We start from the raw sequence: 24,655 nt of genomic DNA on the forward strand, positions 1-24,655 counted from the left end.
ACTAGAACTGCCTTTCTATCCATATAAACAAATGTATTACCTGTAAAGTTTCTCTGCATACATAGGCTATTTGCAATTCTGATAATGGCCCAGTAACTAGGAAAAAAGAGAGACCACATTATTATACATTTCAATATAACATATTAAAAACAGTCTACCTTAAAAATGACAAGCTATTATAAAACTTCTATACATATCACACTAGGTGACCTCACCATGAGCACACATTGTCCTTATAAACAGGAAACAAAAAAAAGGTAAAGTTGAGAACATCAAAATATATTTTAAAAATGGAAGACTTATTCTGTAACAACTTTGGTCAGTGGAAATATAAACATTCATTATGTGCAAAGCATAGTACTAGACATCATAGGACATTCTATAGAAAAGACTAGACATGATCTTAATTCTGAACAATTTTTCTAAAACAGATACAAGAAAGGAGATAAACTACATAATTAATTACAATTGCGTAGAGAACCATAAGAGACCAAATGTTGAAATATACTGAAAGACAACATATACTTTATTAAAGGTCAAGTTATTATTTCTTTAGTGTAATTCTTTACTATATTTTTCAAAACAGCAAAGCTTGATCCAACCCTTTATCTAAGAATTTAAAAAGTAACCAGGTAACTACCTTTTAAAAAAAAAAAAAAAAGATTTTACTTATTTTTATGTTAGGGAGAGGGAGGACATGAACAGAGGAGAGGGAAAGAGAGAGAGAGGGAGAATCTCCAGCAGACTCCATGCTGAGCACAGAGCCCAGGGTAGGGCTTGATCCTAGGACCGAGATCATGACCTGAACTGAAACCAAGAGGTGGTCACTCAACAAAATGAGCCACCCAGGCATCCCCCTCTTCTTCTTTTTTTTTTTTTTTTTTTTTAAAGATTTGAGAGTGAGAGGGGTTGAGAGAGAGAAAGTGTATGTGCAGGCACCCTTGAGAGGAGGGGGCAGAAGGAAAGGAGAGAGAATGTCAAGCAGACTCCCTGAGTGTGGAGCCCTGCTGGGTGGGAGAGGGGCAGCTTTGATCCCATAATCCATGAGATCATGACCTGAGCAGAAATGAAGAGTCAGATGCTTAACTGACTGAGAAACCAAGGTGCTCCTAGGTCACTTCTGACAACGCGATCTCTAGTATGAAATATAAAATCCTTCTGTAAGTACATAACCAGACACCTAAAAAATATGCTTTCAAAGGGTGCCTAGGTGGCTCAGTCGGTTAAGTATGGGACTCTTGATTTTGGCTTAGGTCATGATCTCACGGTCTGAGATCAAACTCCCCATTGGGCTCTGTGGGTCCTTTCTCCCTCTGCCTTTCCCCCACATCTTTAAAAAAAGTGCTTTCTAATACCATGAGAATATTTGAAATCTGAGGTGGTGTTTGCCATATCAAGTACTTACATATAATCTTCCCTTAAGAGAACTATTTTACTGCATATTTTAGTCACTGGCTGTCTATATCTATACAGGAACATAAAATTTTGATTTTTAGTAACTTGATGGAATATTAATAAAAGAAGGGAAGCCACATTAACAGTTAATTTTAAGTGTAGATATTCTTGATTACTATGCTATCTAGTATATAATATACAAGGATGGATACTTCTTAGATTCAGTTTAATTCAACAAATATCAGGTTTAATAATGGAAAGTAGAAATTTTATAAAGAAATAAGATTAATGTCTTAAAACAATTCTCAAGTTGTTTTAATTAATTTAACTTAGTTTTAAAAATGCCAGATATATAGCTTGCTTTATTTATTTATTTATTTATTTATTATTTATTTTCTTGAGTTTTCAGTCTGTAAAAGTGTAAATAAAAATAATTGTATAAAAACTTTTCATAAAAATGATAATTCTTCATAAAATCATAGAAAAGAATTTTAAATTGATTGGAATAGAGCCATTGTCTACCAATAATTCTTTAAAATCAACAACAGGATAAAATAAAAGAAAACATTAATTCTAGTATGATAGAATACATAAGAAAATGACTAGTGTATATGAAAATAAAACTCACGTTTCTTTGAAAAAATGGGGTTAATTTTTTTTCCCAAAGATTTTATTTATTTATTTATTTGACAGAGAATGAGAGAGAGAGCAAGCACAAGCAGGTGGAGCAGCAGGCAGAGGGGAAGGGAGATGCAGGCTCCCTGCCAAGCAGAGACCTTGAAGTGGGCTCGATTCTAACCTTGGCATCATGACCTGAGCTGAAGGCAGACACTTACCTGACTGAGCCACCCATGTGCCTTTAGGATTCATTCTTGTTTTAAAAACTCTTTATAATATTTTATATATTTGTAATATTTATGTATTAAATATTATTTTAAATAAAAAGAGGCAGTGTCAGAGTTTAGACATCCATCACAACTATTTTTTTGTCATGGATGTTATGTGACAAAATTAGATAATTATTATATTTCTTAATTTATAATTAAATAATACAGCAATACATTTTTATTATAATTCAAAATTTTACCTAAGTGCCCCACTCACGTTCTCCTCCCCTAGAAGTAATGGTTTAATTTGATACTTATCTTTTCATTTTGCTGTGCATTAACATTCATATATAATGTGAACATAAAAAATGATATTTTTAAAAGTCTAAGTGTGATTGATTATGTTATACATATTTTTTCACAATCTACTTTTTCCATTTAAAAAGAGGCCTTGGGGCAGCCCAAGTGGCTCAGCGGTGTAGCACCGCCTGCAGCCCAGGGCATGATCTTGGAGACCCGGGATCGAGTCCCACGTCAGGCTCCCTGCATGGAGCCTGCTTCTCCCTCTGCCTGTGTCTCTGACTCTCTCTCTCTCTGTGTATTCTCATGAATAAATAAATAAAATCTTAAAAAAAAAATAAAAAAATAAAAAGAGGCCTTGGAGAGATATATCCAGGTCAATACAAATGGAGCTACTTCATTTTTAAATGCTGCACAATATTCCATATTATAGGTACCATGTAGTTTAATTAACCATTGCTCTATTGATCAATATTTTTAAGATCTGGCCTCTACAAGCTACAAATATTATTTAAACTTGAATACCACTTATTTTTACATCTTCTATGGTTGTATGTGTAAACTGCATGAATGAAATTTGAGAAGGCTGTCAATATAAAGACTTCAGCACATAAATGTTTGAAAATATTTCACATAATTCTTATACTATGCAGAGTTGCAATGGGAGTTTATTCCATATTCAGTTAAATAAATAAAAGAAAAATTGTTTTATAAGGATCTCTGATTAGTCTCATAAACTATAAAATTGGGAAACTGTCAAAAGCAAAAAAAAAATTGGAAGCTTAATTTTTAGTAGAGCCAATATGAAGACTTCCTAAATAGTAAAATCTAATTCAACTCAGAAAATGGCATAAACTAGCAGAATTTTCAATAAAAAATACTTCAAATTTTTAAAAATATATACATTTTGATTATAAAAATATAGCAATAACTAAACTGCTTCCTTAGTTAAGTGATTTTTAAGATAGATATACAATTTCTTTTACATAAGAGTTATTAGCCTTTGTATTTCAATTCTTATTTACAAGGAAGTTAAGGAAGTTTCAATTGTAGATAAAATACTTTCTTAGAGGCTCATAAGATATCCTAGAGACTACGTCTAAACAGCAAATTTGGGTTGTACAAGAACTCTTAGATTTCTCAGTTCAGGCTTCAGCAAATTTAAGTGGATAACCAACAAAAAGAAAGTTTAAATTTCTTTTATGCAATAATACTACAGCAACAGAATGGAAGAATATAAAACAGTGTATCTACATACCAATATTCCTGGTTAACTAGAAATCATAAAAACAACAATCATTAAAGTCAAAGTCAGTTTTAAAATATAAGTCAAATTAACAGTACCATGGTAAATATCTTGAAGTGATCCACCACCACAGTATTCCATACAAATCCATAGTTTTTCTCGACTAATATGAAAGAAAAAGAAAATTTTATTAGCTAGTAATTCTTAATCACTGAAATACTCTGAAGGCTTTTCCTTGTCAGTACACCAAGAATTAGAATGGATTACAGGGTATAACAGGAAATTGTACTGACAAGCTCTCTTCCAAATACAGAAAAGCAAAGCAACCACTCATCTTAAATGGTTTAGATTATAATCAGTTTTATAAGCTAAAACATTTATTTGTAATATTTATCACCAGATAAGACATAATTGCATAAACAGATGTGTCATTAATATATCAGGGGAGACAATAAGAAAACCTGAGAAAACTTCAGGCAATATAACTTTAAAAATTTATATATAATAGCATTTACGTGAAAAGGAGGGAGAGGGATAGTAAAAAAATATAAAATACAAGGAGAGCAGATTTTTTTTTTACCTGAGATAGCTCCCAAAGTAGGCAACGATGTTACAATGTTTACATTCTTTAACCATAAATATTTCTTGTTGAATCAAAGAAAAATCATCTCCTGAGAAACAAAATGATAAAACTTAGTCACCAAGTTACTTTTTGCATCTTATATATGGGGAAAAAGAGAGGAAAACTTTACAAGAAATGTTAGAGATGAGGAATTAGACAGTCTTAATACTTTGGTGGGAATATAAACTTTCTAAAACGCAGAAGCCTTAAAAATATATAAAATCTTTGAACTCATAATTTCACTTCAAAAAATTTTTTTCAAAAAAAAAATTTTTTTTCTGAAGGAGATCTGCACAGAGAGGAATGTTTTCTACAGTGTTAACAATGAAGAATGATTAAATAACTTATGGTACAGTTGTAAATAATACATGTTAAAATGTTTTGATATGAAAATATGCTCATTATATATATTAAGTGGAAAAGGGATGTTTAATATGTAAGTACATATGTATACAGAAAAAAAGTCAAAAAACATACAATGTTTATGTCTGGGTGGTAAAACTGAAAGTAGTTTTGCTTCTTTTTATTTGTATTTTCCAATTTGTTCATTACAAACCTGTTTGAGTTATTTAACCAAGAAAAGTTATATTAAAATGAAATACTGATTAGTTACGGGAATTTCAGTTTATTATAGGAATACCACCTAAAATGGTATTGTTGCCATTGAACTTCATTCTGTACAGTAGTCTTTGGTGGGAAGGGGGGCTTTTTCAGTTTTTATTTTAATTTCAGTTAGTTAACATACGTTAACTATCTATATTAATATGTTTTAGGAATACAATAGTGATTTAACAATTCTATTCATTATTCAGTGCTCATTGTAAGTGTACTCAATCCCCCTTCACCTATTTCACACCTCCCCCCTGCCACTCATCTCCCCTCTGGTAGCCACCAGTTTATGGTTTTCGGTTTGTTTCTTTGTTCATTTGCTTAGTTTCTTAAATTCCGCATATGAGTAAATTCATATGATATCTTTCTCTGACTTATTTTGGTTATTTCTTAATTGTCTGCCAGTAGAATGGGCTCAATGGAGATAATCCGGCAAGTTGCAGTATAAAGCCTGCCCACCTAGGTCTAGAGGTTTACTTTGTCCACTCCTGGACACCAGAATGCGGTTTCTCCTTATATCTCTTGTCTTCACCTGAGCCTTTTCCATTTTGGCATCAAAGGTGATTTACACATGTTAATCTCTAACAGGTGGGCTAGATAGATTCTAGCCTATCCTTCACTGTACCAGAAAGCCCTGAATTACAAAGGAAGAGTATAGAATTCCCTAACTTTGTTTATATGCTACTCTTTTGATTTCAGCCTACTCACTTATAAATGTATACAAAAGTCATATCTGAGCTGTGCTGAAAAATGCTCCAAATAAGTCTGGGATTTAGAACAGATTTTCTCACAGGAGTAACTTCACAAATGATGTCTAACTTCTTAATGGTGTCTAAATTCTTAAACTGACCTTTAAAAACCAGTAATATGGCTGAATTAATACTAATAACAAACCACTACTTCCTGGGGAAATTTAGCTGAGTTCCACTCCACAACTGTGGTTCCACCAGAGGCTACGTGAGATTTCTGCCAGAAAAGGTGGGGTCTTGTTGAGACTGAGCAACAGTTTTCTACAGCTGTAGCTGGAAGCTAGAGTTCACAAGAATAGGTCATTAATAACTCATACATTTGGGGCTGTGCCTTCTTTGATAAACTTAACTTAGTGAATAAACTCCAATTTTGAATATATTCTTCATATATCTGTTTCACCAATGTCTTAAGCTTTAATCTGAAGTGAGGTGAATCTTCTTTGAATTGAAACTATACCATGGAACAGACTTCTTTAAAGATACTATTTTTGTAATCCTGAAAAGCGGATAAGCTAAATATGGTTATTTACCACAAATGTAATTATTCTTTGATGGCTTATATTAGCTTCTTGAAAATGATCTAAATTGGGGTTCACTTTATTCTTCTGATTAGGTGATGACAGTCTACCATTTCCTTTTGAGATACAGCATAAAATCCATGCCTCAGGGCTATAGGTTCCAGCTCTGCTGTTCATGTATAAATGGGTTTTGAGGAGTTTATTTTCTCAAAAAAAAAAGTTTCATTCTTCATACTTATGCAATGTAAGGATGAGACTAGCTGAGAAATATAGAACCCCATATCTGCAGTATTGACTAAGTACCTGTTATTTCCAACTGGATGTCTTGCTAGCACCTTAAATTTAATATGCTCCAAGGTACCAATATCTTAAGAACCAATTTTCTCTGTGGACTTTCTATTTGTGTTAATGACAGTTTTTTCCCTAAAGGACTAACCTCTGGCAGCCTCTTCATAGCCATCCTAAGAGATCTGACCTCTAGCAGCAAGAGCTAGTTTGTGTCATGTCATATTTTACTTGCTGAAGGCACTGAGGTAGACAACAGACCTAAAAAAATGGGATGAGCTAATCACGTCTGGTGTCTTGAAAATTTGAACAATGGAGACTGAGTAAGTTGTTAGTAACCAGGAGAATCACATTAAAAGTGGAATATCCATCATTCTATGAATAATTGTGGCTAAGGTTACTAGAGATGTACTGAAAAACCTGGCTGGTGAATATATCCTTATATAAGAAGGAAAAGATCCACCAGGGACTGAATGTGTACCAAAGCATAGGCAGAGATAGCTAGGAAATCACCGAGACCAGAAGCTTATTACCTTAGGCTCTTTTAAGAGAGAGAGAGAGAGAGAGAGTGTGTGTGTGTGTGTGTGTGTCTGTCTGTCCTAGGGAACTCAGGCTGATTTACTCCTAGGGAAAAAGAATGACAGTCTTTAGACAGAAAAGTGATAGATTCATAATTCATAGGGAGCAAGAAGGATGGTAGTTCTGTGTCTGAGATGGCTGACATTGGAACCAGTCCTATTTCTTAGGAAGATGTTGTTGCTTATTTTATAAATAACATGAAAACAAACTCTGTAGGACAGCTAAAAGGTACTTTTTTATTAGTATCATCCAACTACTATGTAAAGGCCTATATATTACACTTGTAGTTTTATCCCATTAAAATTCTAAATTGGATATCTTAAAGCACTGTCTCCCATTCTTAACTAATCATAAAATCACCTATTAACTAGAGATTCCTAGGCTTACTCTGTGCTTTCTGAATCAGAATCTTCAAGGGATTCCTAAATCAGGCAAGTTTCAGAAATACAGTTTAAAATAATTGTTCGGGGGCAGCCCGGGTGGCCCAGCGGTTTAGCGCCACCTTTGGCCTAGGGTGTGATCCTGGAGACCTGGGATCGAGTCCCATGTCGGGCTCCCTGCGTGGAGCCTGCTTCTCCCTCTGCCTGTGTCTGTGTCTCTCTCTCTGGGTCTCTCATGAATAAATAAATAAAATCTTAAAAAAAAGTAAAATAAAATAATTGTTTGGATAAGTATTTTGAGTTATAGTACCTGATTTATAAACAGTTTGTAACAACAGCTATTTATATCGACAGAACAATTCCATTCCAAGATTATGCATTTTCATTCTTTGCTTTGGAGAACAACAAACCTGTCAATGCAGGTTTAACATTTGGCTACTGATAAACATAATTATTTGATTTTTTAAAATATATATTTCTTTTACACTCCTTCCCTTCATCCATTGGGATGGTAGACAGAAAAGAGGGCAATGAACATGCATATAAATAATTTCTGTCTTACCTTCTGACAGTTAATTCCATATCAGGCGATCTTTTTCACAAATACATATATTTTCCTTAATCTTCTTATCATCATTGCTTATCATCTTGCTGTCATCTAATTCCTGGTCATTTACTATAGGAAAATCTCACTGTCTATGCTCTTTGTTTTATGCTTGAAGCAAAAAACAACCCTAAACATGATTAGAAAATTTAGAAACTACTATTGTAACATCTACTCAAGAAAAGGAAAGCCAAAGTCCTGAAGTTACATTGGACCAACAAACACAGAACATACCTGCTACTACTAAGTCCTTGGCAAGTGCCTAGATAGCCTCTTCAAAATGTCCTTAAGATCTGATCTTCTAATATCTTGTGGAGAGTTTTTACATATATGTTTATGAGAGCCACTGGTCTGTAGTTCTTTTTTGTACTGTCTTTGGTTTTGGTATGAAAGTTATAATACTAGCACTATAAAGTGAGGCAAGCACTGATGCTGTCAAGCACTGGGAACCTATGAGTGAAAAAACAAACAAACAAAACCAGACAAAACACTAGCTCTCTGGGTGGGTGTCAAAAAGTAAAACAAGTGAATATATATGTCAAATACTGTAAGTGCTGGAGGAAAAGTTAACCAGGGCTTGGGAACAGAGAATGATGGAATTAAGTGCTGTTTTACACAGACTAAAGGGTCAGAAAGGCCTTTATGATAAGATGATGTTTGAGGAAACAGATGAATGTAGTGAGGGAGTAGGTCAACTGGATCCCTAAGAGAATAGCATTCTAGGCATAAAGAACAGCAAATATAAAAGCTTAAAGGAGTGTGTCTGGCACATTGGAAAACAGAGAGAAGCCCAGTGTTTCTAAAGTGAACCAGAAGAATGGTAGAAGATGAGATGAGCCAGGAATTAGAAGGCCAGATCAGAAATGGCCTTTTCTGGGATTCCTGGGTGGCTTAGTTAGTTAAGCATCTGTTAATTCTAGTTGAGGTCTTGATCTCAGGGTCATGAGTTCAAGTCCACATGGGGCATGGAGTCTACTTAAAATATAAAGGGGGGAGTGCCTGGATGGCTCAGTCAGTTAAGCATCTGACTCTTGACTTCAACTCAGGTCATGATCTCAGGGTCGTGAGATCAAGCCCTGAGTCGGGCTTCCTGCTCAGGTAGGAGTCTGCTTGAGATTCTCTCTCTCCCTGCCCCTCTACCCCTCCTAGAGTGCACATGTGTGCTCTCTCTCAAATAAATAAAATCTAAAAACAAACAAACAAAAAAACCGGGATGCCTGGGTGGCTCAGTGGTTGAGCATCTGCCTTTAGCTCAGGTCATGATTCCAGGGTCCTGGGATCGAGTCCTGCATCAGACTCCCTGCAGGGAGACTGCTCCCTCTGCTTATGTCTCTGCCTCTCTGTGTGTCTTTCATGAATAAATAAAATTAAAAAAAAAAAAAAAGAAATGGCTTTTCAGCCATCATCATAAGGACCTTGGATTTTAATCCAAGCAAGATAGCAAGCCTTTGAGATTTCTGAGTAATATAGTATAGTATCTTAGTTTCAGAAGTATTGCTCTGGTTTCTGTGTTGAGAACAGCTTCAACACAGTGCATGGGGGTGAGTGGGGAGGGAAAAAGTTGGGGGAGTGATATCTTAAGGTCTAAAGCAGAGTGATCATTGATACAACTCAAGCTAGAGTTGGAGTGGCTTAGATCAGGATGTCAGCAAAGAAAGCGGGAAAATTAAGAGTCTGGATATATTCTGAAGGTGGAGCTTTTGGAAGGTCGGAATGTTTGTGTTTTTTCAAAAGTTCCACAAATGGGGGGCAGCCTGGGTGGCTCAGTGGTTTAGTACCTGCTTTCGGCCCAGGGGGTGATCCTGGAGTCCTGGGATTGAGTCCCACATCAGACTCCCTGCATGGAACCTGCTTCTCCCTCTGCCTGTGTCTCTGCCTCTATGTCTCTCATGAATAAATAAATAAAATCTTAAAAAAAAAGTTCCACAAATGATTTTTATATACCCTCCTTCCCTCAACTGAACCACTCTGTAATTCCTAGTAACCTGCCTGAATTTATGTAGTTATTAAGTGGCAGATCTGACTCCAGAGCTCCAAACTTATTCTCTCTCTCAAACCCCTAAAATTCTGTTCTTTTCATGTGACAATGTTTGAGGAGAGGGCTATAATCTTGACTAATACCAGCAAAATATTCCTTAATATATACCAAATGAAATTTCAGAAAGTTTAGCATATTTTAATATTTCCACAAAAAGTGAAAACAAATTTTCCAATTGTTATCTCACCAAATATCAACTGGTTTATGCTTCTTCTATCTACTAAAAGTATTTCTAGTATAAGTATTGTTCGTATTCCCTACTTTAATCCTCCATTAACAAATTCATAGAAAACTATCAGACACATGTCTAGTTCTATATGGGCATCAATAATGGAAATTACTTTTTTAAAACTAAATAAAACTTATTTTATTTCTTATTGTATAACCTTAATATTTTTATAACAATCAGCCAATGTGAAAAAAATATAAAGAACAAAATAGAGATCACCCATAAATCCAGTATCCAGAGACACTCCCCATTCACATTTTGAAGTTTTCTTCCAGTCCTATAAAGTATAAGGTTTCTCCCACCATATATACAAACTGGACTCCTAATGTACAATTTCACAACCCAGTCTGTAAATTGTATGTGTCATTAAGAATCATTTAAAAGGTATCCAAATTAGGAAGGAGGAAGTAAAATTATGTTTGCAGATAATATGATCTTATGTGTAGAAAGCTAAAGAGTCCACAAAAAAACTTTTAGAATAAACAAATTCAGCAAAGTTGTAAAATACAAAATCAACACAAAAAATTAGTTGTGCTTCTATATACTAATAATGAATAATCAGAAAAGGAGATTAAGAAAACAATTCCACTTACAGTTGCATCAAAAAGAATAATACACTTAGGAATGAGCATAACAAGGGAGGTATAAGTACACTGAAAACTACAAACCAATGCTAAAAGATAGTAAGATGACACAAACAGAAAGATATCTCATGCTCAGGAATAAGATAATTTACTACTGTTAAGATATCAATAAAATACCCAAAGCAATCTACAGATTCATCACAATTTGTATCAAAATCCCAATAACATCTTCTTGGGAGAAACAGAAAAAAACATCCTAAAATTCATTTGGAACCTCAAAGAACCCCAAATAATTTTGAAAAAGAACAGAATTAGAAGAATCACACTTCCAGATTTCAAAACACAATACAAAGTCACAGTAATAAAAATAGCATGCTACTTCTATAATGACATTCAGATCAACAGTACAGAGAGCCCAAAAATAAACCCCTACAATTATGATCAAATGATCTTTGACAAGGGTGCCAAGACCATTCAACAAGGAAAAGAGTCATTTTAACAAACAATGTTGGGAAAATTGAGTATCTTCATACAAAAGAATGGAGATAGACCCTTACTCTATGTAGGTACAAAGATGAACTCAAAATAAACTAAAGATCTAAATGTAAGACTCATAAAACTCTTAGAGAAAAACTTTATAACATTGGATTGAAAATGATTTCTTATATACAGAGCCAAAACACAAGCCAACAAAGGCAAAAACAGATAAATGGGATTATGTCAAACTTAAAAATTTTTTTCATCAAAGAGCACGATCAACAGAGTGAAAAGACAACCTGTGGAATGGGAGAAAGTATGTGCAAACTATATATCTGATAAGTGGTTAATATCCAAAACATATAAAAAATTCCTACAATTCAACAACAACAAAAAATTAAAACCAATTAAAACATGAGCAAAAGGGGGATCCCTGGGTGGCGCAGCGGTTTGGCGCCTGCCTTTGGCCCAGGGCGCGATCCTGGAGACCTGGGATCGAATCCCACGTCGGGCTCCCGGTGCATGGGGCCTGCTTCTCCCTCTGCCTGTGTCTCTGCCCCTCTCTCTCTCTCTCTGTGTGACTAAATAAAAATAAATAAAGTTTCTTTAAAAAAAAGAAAAAAACATGAGCAAAAGACTTGAAAAGGTATTTCCCCAAAGGATATGCAAATGGTCAACAAGCTTATGAAAAGATGTTCAACATCACTAACCGTCTGAGAAATGCAAATCAAAACCACAACATATTGCTATCACCTCATACTCATTAGGAAAGCTATTATCAAAAAAAAAAAAAAACAACAGAATAAAAAGTGTTAGTAGGGACATGGAGAAATTGAAACTCTTCTGCACTGTTGGTGGTACTACAGAATGGTACATCATTGTGGATACAGTATGGCAGTTCCTCAAAAAATTAAAAATTTACTACCGTATCATCTACTAATCCTACATCTAGGTATATATCCAAAAAAATTGAAAGCAAGTATCAGAGATATTTGCATGCCCACGTTCATAGCAGCACTATTCATGATAGTGGAGAGATGGAAGCAACCCAAATGTCCATCAACAGATGTAAAGAGAGAAATCAATGTAGTTTATACATACAGTGAAATACCGCACATCCATTAAAAAGGGAAGGAAATCCTGTTACACACTAATTACAATATGGATGAACCTTGAGGATATTATGCTGAGTGAAAAAAGTCACTCACAAAAGGACAAATTATAGGAAGTATCTAAAGCAATCAAATTTATAAATATAGAAAGTAGGTGGTGGTTAACCAGGGACTGAGGGAAAGGAAGCAAGGGAATTATTTAACAGATATGGACTTTCAGTTCTACAAGATGGAAAAGTTCCAGAGATGTATTTCACGACACTGTAAATATACTTAACAAAACTAAACTATAAGCTTAAAAATGGTTAAGATGGTAAAGCTTAATAATACATACTTTATCATAATAAAAATAATTTAAAATTATGTGAATATAGCCTAATTTATTAAACCATTTCACTACTGTTGGATATTGAAGTTTTTAAAATTACTGTTTTCAAATACATGTTTTAAAAATAAAAATCCAGTAACCTAAAAATTTTGGTATCATTTACAGTAAAATTACAATGCAAAAAGTAGCCCTTTAATTAGTATTTGTAACACTTAGCAATGAAAAAGCTTTTTTTTACACTAGTAAGTACTAAATACATTTCTGAAGTTTATGAAATGAAATCAATGCTAAAGACAGATATCAAAGAAAACTGATTTTACTATATAGCTAATACATTAACAGTATCATTTCCAGAAAACCAATTAATTCAATGCTAAATATTATCAGATAATTTTCTTCTTGCTTTCTTTGTTAGTAATAAGGAAATATGAGTTTTTTCCACTGAGCAAAATGAACAGAGAATGTAAACAGAACAGTTATTTCTAACAAAATATTTTCTTTGGGATGCCTATCTTAGATTCTGAAGACTCATCTACAGCGAAAATCCCTATCTGTTTTAAATTCACTAACTTAGAACCAGACACTGAAGTTCACCTTTCAAATTATATAGTTACAAAAAGCATCTTCATGTTATCTTGTATTCAAAAAGCAAATTGGGATCTAACTGAAACCAAGTACCCTAGTATGACAAAGTGATTTTTACCTGTAAATTGGCAGAAAATGTCTATTTAGCCTTTATTAGTTTTTTGTATTATTTAAACTCAATAAAAATAATACTACTGATGGGCATTTGTAACCTCAACTTAACTATTCCACCAATTCATACTTGAACTTCCCAAATAGTGAAGAAAGGATACTTATTTTACTTAAGTAATATTAATACTTAATTTCACAGATTATTTTGAAAAATCAAAATTCTTAGATTTTAAAATAGAAGTTAAATACTAAAAAAGAACATACCACTTAATGAGAATAGCTGATATTTGTCCTATTTGGCCAAAGCTCTTACTTTGGGATTTCTTCAAGAACAAGGTAAACTAATGGTCGTTTAAATCTTTATATACATTTGATTTTTTAAAAATTTACTTTCTCCTGCTTATACTTCTAGCAAACAAGATGAAGTATTATAAAACAAAACTGAGGGGTGCCTGGGTGGCTCAATCGGTTAAGTTATCTGCTTTTGGCTGAGGTCATGATCTCCAGGTCCTGGAATCCAGCCCCATGTCCTGTCAGTCCAGCTTCCTGCTTGGTGGGGGGTCTCCTTCTCCCTCTGCCCCTCCCCGCCACCTGCACATGGTGCATGTACTCTCTCTCTCAAATAAATAAATAAAAAAGAATCAATGGAGAAAAGTTTTAAGCATCCATTCAAAGATACAGATTCCTATTCATTTTAAATAGCGTCTCAATTAATGAAGTACATTTAACTTGTTATTTTACCTAAAAATGCTGAATTTTTTTTTTTAATTTAAGATTTTATTTATTTATGAGAGAGAGAGAGAGGCAGAAACACAGGCAGAGGGAGAAGCAGGCTCCATTCTGAGCCTGACGTGGGACTCGATTCTGGGTCTCCAGGATCAGGCCCTGGGCTGAAGGCGGCGCTAAACCACTGAGCCATCCGGGCTGCCCAAAAATGCTGAATTATTTCATGAACATTTTCAGTTCAGCATTTTAAAAAACAAGCACACAAACAAACAAAAGCTTACTGCATTAATCACCCTGGATAATGATTTTATTTAAATTGTATCCACATAAGCAAGGCTCACAGTTTTATTTTGTTTTTAACTGAGGTATAACTGACATACATTATATTAGTTTCAGATGTATAACATAATGATTTGATATTTGTATATATTGTAAAATGATTACCACAATAAGTCTACTTAATGCTTGTTAGTAATTACAACATTTTTTTTCTTGTGATGAGAACTTTTAAGACTGTACTATCTTACTAACCTTCACATATGCAATACAGTATTATTAACTATAGTCACTGTGCTAAACATTATATCCCTATGACTTATTTTATACCTGGAATTTTGTACTTTTTGAATCCTTTCACCTATTTCACTTACCCCCACCCAACCTCCTCTGACAACCACCAATTTGTTCTCTGTATCTATGAGCTTGGTTTTTGTTTTTATTTAGAGTCCAAACATAAGTGAAATCATGTGGCATTTGTCTTTTTCTGTCTGACTTGTTTCACATAGGATAATATCCTCTAAATCTATCCATGCTGCCACAAATGACAGGACTGCATTCATTTTTTTTTACATCTATACACATCTTTATCCATTTATCCATGGACAGACACTTCATATATATCTTGGCCATTGTAAAAATTGCTGTAATGAGCATGGGGGTGCATAGATCTTTTTGAGTTAGTGTTTTCATTTTCTTCAGACGAATACTCGGAAGTGCAATTGCTGTATTATAGGATAGTTACTATTTTTAACTTTCTGAGGAACCTCCACACTGTCTTCCATAGTACCAATTTAATTTCCACCAACAGTGCACAAGGGTTCCTTCACTAACACTTACTTCTTGCCTTTTTGATAAGAGTCATTCTAACAGGTGTGAGGTAATATCTTATTGTAGGTTTGATTTGCATTTCTCTGATGATGAGAGATGCTGAACATCCTTTCATACATCTGTTGGCTATCTATGTCTTCTTTGGAAAAATGTCTATTCAGAGATTTTGCCCATTTTAAATCAAACAGTTTGGGATTCTTTTTGCTACTGAGTTGTTCACAGTTTTTAACAAACTATCATGTGCATAACTTTAAAATACTACCCTTTAGTTTCACCAGAAAAGAGAGGTAATAATGGGAGAAGAAAATGAGGAGAGGGAAAAAAGGATTCTGGTATCAGCTTTCCCAGGAATCTTGCCTCTGTTCTGGCTGTTGGCTGCCACTTAGCTACAGACTTGTTGAGCAAAATGAGCATCTGTAAAATGAGTTAGAGGGAAGACTGCAATTCAGACACAGACAGGAAAACATGGTGACATGCATCATCGTATCTGCCTGCTTTCTTAGGGCAGTCCTTATGTCTGACCAAAGAGTGGAAAATGAAACTAAAATTCAAAATGGTATCATTAGTATCGTTTATTTTCAATACTTATCACTAGTAAGCCAAACTTCATTTGAATGTCACCATTTGTAAGATAGTATGAATATTAAGTATCTACTATAAAAATAAGATATAGAAATGATTTAATCATTCTTAAAAATAATCATTTGTCTGTGTATACGAGGGCAACAAAAATATGGAGACAAAGGAAGGAATGCTGACATTTTCTTTTTCTACTGTTTTTGGGCTAATTAAAAAGCCAATTCCCTGTGCTAATTTACTTTTAACTCTATGTTTCACTTAGAATTTTTATGAATATTAGAAAGAGTTGCAAAAGCAATCTGTTTCAGTGAAATTTTAAATATTACAAGATTAAATTGTGAGGCAGATCTGTAATAAAATTCAAGACTGTACAATTAGTATAAACCTCAATAATCTATTTTTAACTGGGGTGAAAAGTATTATTAAGTTTACAGCTGACATAACATTTAGTTAAAGAACAAAAGTCTTGTTTATGTTTTACCCGACACAAGGCTTTTTCTAAGTCATACTGGCAAATAATTATCTTTTCAGGTCTAAATATAATTCTAAAGCAGCTCATCTGTTAAATCAATACAAGGAAGCACTTCTGTATTATACTGGCTTTACTGCAATTTTTTTTAAAAGCTACTGAGTACAGTTAAGAATTCATTTCTGAAATACAGCTGTCTCCAGAATTACTTGAAGTATCTGAACTGAATGTTGGGAAAATTCACTAGCCTGACATATTTTTACCTAATCATTCCCTTAAGTCTTTCCAAAAATGTGAAAAACACCATCTACTTTAGCTTTACTGAAAATGCTTTTAAAAAAAAAAGGGCAGCCCAGGTGGCTCAGCGGTTTACGCCGCCTTCAGCCCAGGGTGTGAGCCTGAAGACACGGGATCGAGTTCCGCATCAGGCTCCCTGCATGGAGCCTGCTTCTCCCTCTGCCTGTGTCTCTGCCTCTCTCTCTCTCTCTCTCTCTCTCTCTATCTCTCTCTTTCTGTGTCTCTCATGAATAAATAAAATCTTTTTTAAAAAAAGATAAAAATTTTGGTCAACAGAAAAACATTTTTTTTTAAAGTGGCAAAATACAAAAGAAAGAATCCACAAATAAAACAATAAAACCCAATGAATAAAATGAATAAATATTGGAATAAAATGAATGAAATGAATAAAATCCTTGTCATAACTAGATCAACTCAAATTCTAAAGCACAGATGATGAAAATCAATGAAACTATTAAAATGAAAAGTATATGTATAGTATAAGAAAAACTTTTTGTTGTTATTTACTAAATTTACTAAAATTACAATTACTATTAACCATGAATTGGAATCTGAAGATATAATAAATATTTTCTGAACATCAGAGCTTATAGAAGATAAGTAGTATTAGTGCTGCAAACAGGCAGAAGCAGCAAGACCTGCAGAGGAAAAATGCCAAGACAGCCTTACAGTTTTCCCAAACACTATACATGGAGAAAATGTCTAGAGATTTTTGAGGGTGGAAGAATGCATGATACAAATAGTACTTTATCTAGTCAACTGGTCATTCTTATTCAAAGACCAAAAAGCAGACATTTATAATATTCATTTGTACAAAGACTATCTGAGTGTCTACTGTGCTGTATTATATACTGTTTCAGGTGCTAAAATTTAAGTCAAGAGAGAACACTATATATTCATTTATATTTATTATATAAATACATATACATACATAAACATATAAATTTTATTTCAGAGAACTAAAATAACAAGGGCTTGAGTGGTTACTTTAAATTAGGTAGTTAGAAATGGGTCTCTCTGAGGACATGACTTTTAAGCTGAGATGTAAATGACCTGTTCAACAGATATGAAAACCAGTACTTCAGGTAGAGCGATGGGCTGTTTTAATCTTGGGCTGTTTAAATAAAAAGAAAATGAAAGCAGAGTAGAAAAAAGAAAAAGTTACACAATAAGTTCAGAGAAGCAGACAAAGCAAATCATGTAGAAGATTTTATAAGGATTGTTAAAAATGTGAATATTATTCTAAGTGAATTTGAAAGCCTCAGGGAGGTTTGAAGCAGGAGTCACTATGAGATTTGTATCTTAAAAAGATCAGTCTGGTGGCTTTGTAGCAGCTAGATGGTAGAAGATGGGAGGTGTGGGAGAGGCAACAGGGAGACCAGGAGGGTAGAGAAAGCAATAAAGAGAAGTAGACAGATGCAAGATATATTTTAGAGGTAAAGTTGAAGTAACCTGCTAACAGACTGACTATGGAATACAAATAAGAGAGCAATACCAAGGACAATGCCTAGATTTTTGGCTTGGCTAGCTGCTTATCAAAATGGGGAAAGCTGAGAGAGGAGCAAGTTTGGGGTAAACAATTTGTGGATTCAAATTATACTACTGCTAATACGTACAGGAAAATGTATGTGATATGATCATTCTATTAATAGCTAATATAAAATAAGCCAGTCAGAATGGCAGGGACATGGCCTGAAAAGACCAACAGTGAGCACTGAATCCACTTAAGTATAAAACTAAGCCCAAATAATTAGTATATTATAATTATTAAAAGATATGAAGACTAACATACACTCAATGCCCCAGTATAATAAAAAAATTCTCAGGCAAAAATCTCCAAATAAACTAACCAATGTCTGAAAATTGGGGATGAAGAGGCAGAAAGATACAAATATGTAAAACTCAACATCTTTAAACCTAAAAGTCAATGACTTTCATTTCTTAAGTTAATAAACATACACTTAGTCACGTTAATCAAAGTCTTGTAAGCCATCCCCTGTTAAAAGTAGACTGTGTACCTTTCAAATTTTCAGCAATAAAGATAAGAGAAACCTCAGGCATAATTTTTGAAAAGCTTCATTATTAAAAACAAAAAAACATAACAAAGGATCAAACATCTCACTAAACAATGATACAGTAATAGACTCATCTACTAAAAGGAGAAAGAATCAGATTGGGTTATAAAATAAAACTCAAGTATGATTAGGAGAAACATTTAAAAACCAATGACAAGAAAAGATTAAAGTAAAATGACAAGCCCAAGTATAGCAGCTCTATTTGCTATATGCCACACAAATATAAATAAGAAGGAGGGTTGGCAAAATCAATGTTTGATAAAGTCAAATTAAAGGCAAAAGGGCATGAAAAGCTATCTATGAAATGCCATGTATGAGAAGCTATCTGCCAGAGAGAAAACAAGTCCAAAAAAATCAGTGACTTACATAATTATCAACAGTAACCAACTATAAAGTTTAAGGGGGAATATGCCACTTGTTAACAGCAAAAAATATCATAAAGATGAATTATTTGGCAAGCTATAATACACTTTGTTCGAAGACCTGAATTTCTACTCCTAAAATTACATATCTTCTAAATTAATCTCAACAAACTTTTTTCTCTTCGACAAAAATGATTTTAAAGTTCCCCTGAAAAAATATTATGAAAACAGAAAGGAAATAACTGAAAAATAAAAACAGTGAAGATTATAAAATGCAATGAAAAGTTAGAGTCATCAAAAACAGGATAGCACAGGGGCACATGGGTGGCTCAGTGGCTGAGCATCTGCCTTTGGCTCAGGTCATGATCCTGGGATCCTAGCATCGAGTCCTACATCAGGCTCCAGGAGGGGAGCCTGCTTCTCCCTCTGTCTATGTCTTTGCGCCTCTCTCTCTCTCTGTCTCATGAATAAATAATCTTAAAACAAAACAAAACAGAATGGTACTAAAGAAGAGATAGGAAGGAAAGGCAATCAGTTGAACAGAAAACAAAACCCATGGATACATGGAAATTTAGTTTACGACAATCGAGGCATTTTGAACCTGTGAATAAAAGACACAAGTCTGTGCAAACAACTCTGGGAAACTGTCTAGCTACCTGAAAAAGAATAAACTTAGAGCTCTCCTTCACCCTGTAGAACAAAATTGCTCCTGATGGAGTGAATATATAAATGCTGGAAGAAAATAAAGAAGACTAGAAAAAATTACAGTTAAATAGTTTTAGAATTGTCTATTAGAAAAAGCCTACTGAGGAAAAGCAGAATAGTGAAAGGAAAACCTAAACTCATCTAAGAGGAAAGAAATAACTTTCACACAGAAAAGTATCACTAGAGAAAAAGCCACTTGCAAAAATTTTGAAGAGACACTAGTGAAGAGTCATTATTCTCAAAGTGCAAATAGCATCTAAAAATTGGTAATAAAAGATAACTTGGTAGAACTGGGCAAAATGTACAGGCAAATAACAATGTAAAAATGATCAAATATTAAAATCACATTATCAAGCATTTATTGAACTTCTATATTATTCTTTTTAGGGGGAGAATTTAATCATTTGTCAATCTTACATATGAATGAACTCTGACATAAGGTCAACAAAGCACAAAAAAATTCAAAGCTTTCAAACTGTCTTAATTAATGGTCCAACCACTAACCCTTAATTAATGGTCCAACCACTAACCCTTAAATAATATCATATGATAAGTTTCTCTTTTATGACTTATTAAAAAGTTGGTATAGTAAGATTTTTAAAAATATATTTATTAATTCATCATATGAACTATAGTCAAAAGCCATATATCTTCATCCTAAATAAGTGAAACTATGCTAAAACAAGTCCAGTTCACTCACTGAGGGCAGAGAAGGGATAAACATCTTTGTTTCCTCTGAGAACTCAACCCATTCATTATCTGGACTATAACCATACCTTGAACATAACTTGAATATTTGCTCAAGTGACTCCTCCAAAAGAGGCAAATGCTTGCATAGTTGTGTTATGCTCTCTTCTATTTGTGTTAGTGACATCATTGGAGATCATTCTATACTTACTAGATAGAACTTAATAAGAGAACTCTAAGAGAGTATTATAACAATTTCGAATACCCAGGGGAGAAAAGGATATTGTGTCTTATATGGAAGCTTATTTTTAAAGTGTTACAGCATATGCTACCCTCAGTAATATCTAATGAATCATACACATAATGATGAAATATTATATCTGAAATGCAAAAATATTTTAAATGCTCAAATTAAGAAATTGTTTGGCATAATTAGTCACACAATTATTCTACATGTCTAAGTTTATGAAGCAGCAAATGAATAAATCACCAAATATTCATCTACCTGGTCAAAAATTACTATTCCTTATCCCAATAACATTTTTTTGCAGAAATAGGAAAAACCAATCCTGAAATTTATGTGATATCTCAAGAGACCCTGGATAGCAAAAACAATTCTGAAAAAGAAGATCAGAATTTGATGATTCACATTTTCTGATTTAAAAACTTACTACAAAGCTACGTTACTCAAAGTAGCGTGATACTAGCATAAAAACAGACATCTGGACCAACAGAGTAAAAGAGAGAATCCAGAAGTAAGCCCTGCACATATGGTCAAAGGTTTTTTGATCTTCAACCAAAAAGATTTCCGACAAGGCTGCTAAGACTATTCCATGGAGGAAGGACAATCTTTTCAACAAGCGGTGCTGGGAAAATAGATATCTACAAACAAAAAAACAAAGCTGGACCCTCACTCAACACCATATACAAAAATTAACTCAAGATGATCATAGACTTTTTAAGACCTGAAACTATAAAACTCTCACAGTAAAGCAAAGCCTACTGACACTAGATTTGGCAATGATTTCTTGGGTATGATACCAAAGGCACAGGTAACAAAAGAAAAAATAGGCAAGCTGGACTTCATGAAAATTTAAAAATTTTATGCATCAAAAGACAGTATCAACACAGTAAAAAGCCCATGGAACGGAAAAAATATTTGCAAATCATATATCTGATATGGGATTAATATCCAGATTATACAAAGAACTTCAAAAACTCAACAAGAAACAAACAACCCAAATAAAAACTTGGCAAAGAAATTAAATAAACATTTCTCCATAAACAATATACAAATAAGCACATAAAAAGATGCTCAACATCACTAATCACTACGGAAATGTAAACAAAAGCTACAATGAGATACCCCCCTCATATCCATTAGGATGGTTGCTAAAACAAAACAAAACATAAAAATAACTAGTATTTGTACAAATGTAAAGAAATTGAACACTTGAATACTGCTGGTAGGAATGCAAAATTGTACAGCCAATGCAGAAAACAGTACGGTGGTCTCTCAAAAACTTAAAAATCAAATTACCAAAAAAAATTAAAAAAAAATAAAAAAAATCAAAAAAATCAAATTACCTCTAGCAATTACTCAAAAGAATAAAAGGTTTGGAAGAAATATTTATGTGCTCATGCTCATATAGCAATATTATTCACAATAGCAAAAATGTGAAAGCAACCCAAGTGTCCATCAACATATGAACGGATAAGTAAAATGTGATCTATGCATTCAACGCAATGTTATTTAGTCTTGAAAAGTTAAGAAATTCAGATGTATGTGACAACTGGATGAGCCTTGAGGACGGGACATTATGCTAAGTGAAATAAGCAAGCCAGTCACAAAAAGACAAATACTGTATGCTTTCACTTAAATGAGATACCCAGAATAGTGAAAATCAGAGACAAAAAATTAAATGGTGGTTGCTAGGGACTAAAAAATAGACTGGAATGGGAGTTACTATATAATGGGTATAAAGTTTAAGTTTTTAAGACAGTGTCCTGAAGATAGATGGTGGTGATGTTAGCACAACATTATCAATGTATTTTGTACCACTGAACTGTATGCTTAAAAATGGTTTTGATGGTAAATTTTCTGTTATATGTATTTTACCACAATAAAAAAACTGGAGGAAAAAAGCTACTATTGCTCTCAGAATCTTTCAGGTTACCAAAACAACAAAATTGTTACAGGTTTTACCCAAAGCAAATTACTCAGTATGGTTTTGTTTTGTTTTTGTTTTTGTTTTTTTTTAAAGTAATCTCTATGCCCAACAGGAGGCTCAAACTCACAACCCTGAGGATCAAGAGTTGTGTGCTCTACTACTGACTGAGCCGGCTATTTTAAAACAGCTTTCTGATACACAGAAGTGTCAAGGAAAAAAAAAAAAGCATTAGGCTAAGACCAGAGTTATTAAATTTAAATCAACCAGCTAAGTTATAGCAAGCATATAAAATACCATTATCTCAAATATTCTCAAATATCTTGCCCCATCCATAAATACTTTCCTAATTAAATATTCATAAAAGCTAAAATTGAAGTTCAAATATTTCACTGCAACCTTAAAGGAAAATTACTTAAGTAACTTTAAGTCTTCCAATTTCCGAACATGCACATTTCAAGTTTTATTTAGCAACAAAACTATCACACCAAACTCATCTCTAACTAACAACCTCCAATGGAACTTAATTATAACCATATTGGATATTCTACTGCCCTGACAACAAAGACTTCTTTTTGGAAGAAGGGAAATAAGGACAAAAATATGGAATGTGCTTGTTAAGTCCTATATTTATGAACTACACAAGAAAAGTATTCAAAAATTATCTTGAGAGTTTTAATACATACCAGGCTCCAATTTGATAATTTTTACTGCAGCCAACTCTCCTGTATGAATATTTCTAGCCTAAAATGAAAATAAAAATGTTTTTAAGTTTGTTAATTATATAAAACTTATTTGGCACTAAGTTAATTAGTTGCTTATTAACCATGCTTTGAACAGAACTAAAAAGCAAACCCTTTATTTCCAACAAAATGAATATATTCATTTTCTCATTAAAGAAAAATATAGAAAAGATACATATACACACAGTTACCTTTAGTTCTGCCACTCAAAAATAGCTATTATTTACAATTTTTGTTATACTTCCACTAAGTGTTTTCTCTATACTAGAATTAATATATTTTTAAAGATTTTATTTATTTGAAAGAGAAAAAGTGAGGGAGCACAAGCAGAGGGAGGGGCAGAGGGAGAGGGCTCCCTATCTAGCAGGGAGCCTTAACTGGGGCTCAATGCCAGGACCCTGAGATCATGACCTGAGCCAAAGACAGATGTTTAACCTTGAGCCAGCCAGGTGCCCTTAGAATTAATATTGTCCTTAATTAAAAAAATACTCATGGAGCGGCACCTGGGTGGCTCAGTGACTGAGTGTCTGCCTTTGGCTCAGGTCATGATCCTTGGGTTCTAGGATCAAGTCTTGTATCAGACTCCCCACAGGAGACTGCTTCTTCCTCTGCCTATGTCTCTGCCTCTCTCTCTGTGTTTCTCATGAATAAATAAATAATCTTAAAAAAATACTCATGGTTTAATAAAAAATAAATTTTAGGGCAGCCCGGGTGGTTTAGCGCCGGCAGACCAGAGGTTTAGCGCCGCCTTTGGCCCAAGACATGATCCTGGAATCCCAGGATTAAGTCCCTCATCGGGCTCCTTGCATGGAGACTGCTTCTCCCTCTGCCTGTGTCTCTGCTTCTTTCTCTCTCTGTGTCTCTCATGAATAAATAAATAAAATCTTTTTAAAAATATAAAATTTATATATTATTATTTTATAAATAATAGATAATTAAGGAAAAATTTAGAAAAACACATTATCTGTATTTTACTACCCAGAGGAAAAAAGTTAATAGAGCATGTGTTTCCCTTTTTGCCCTGTGTAGATATGTATACTGTAGAAGATGATGCCATCATACTCTTCCACAATGTAATCTATAATGCTGCACAATTTTCTATTAATGGGAGATAGATTGTATTTCACTAATCTGGCATTGTTGAAGAAGGAGGGTTTTA

General features: G+C 33.7%; 1 protein-coding gene across 3 annotated transcripts in view; it reads right to left on the minus strand.

Annotated features, from left to right (window-relative positions):
• Positions 1-24,655, minus strand: part of MAP4K5 (mitogen-activated protein kinase kinase kinase kinase 5) — a 109,055-nt gene that overhangs the window by 58,558 nt on the left and 25,842 nt on the right. For all 3 annotated transcript variants that reach the window (XM_049113161.1, XM_049113159.1, XM_049113160.1), the window contains exons 3-6: positions 23,440-23,497; positions 4,349-4,439; positions 3,867-3,931; positions 41-96 (exon numbers count right to left, since the gene is read on the minus strand). In XM_049113161.1, the coding sequence (XP_048969118.1) occupies positions 41-96; positions 3,867-3,931; positions 4,349-4,439; positions 23,440-23,497 (270 nt within the window). The remainder of the gene's footprint in view (positions 1-40; positions 97-3,866; positions 3,932-4,348; positions 4,440-23,439; positions 23,498-24,655) is intronic.

Source organism: Canis lupus, chromosome 8 (genome assembly GCF_003254725.2).
Source record: "Canis lupus dingo isolate Sandy chromosome 8, ASM325472v2, whole genome shotgun sequence".
Classification (NCBI taxonomy): Eukaryota; Metazoa; Chordata; class Mammalia; order Carnivora; family Canidae; genus Canis; species Canis lupus.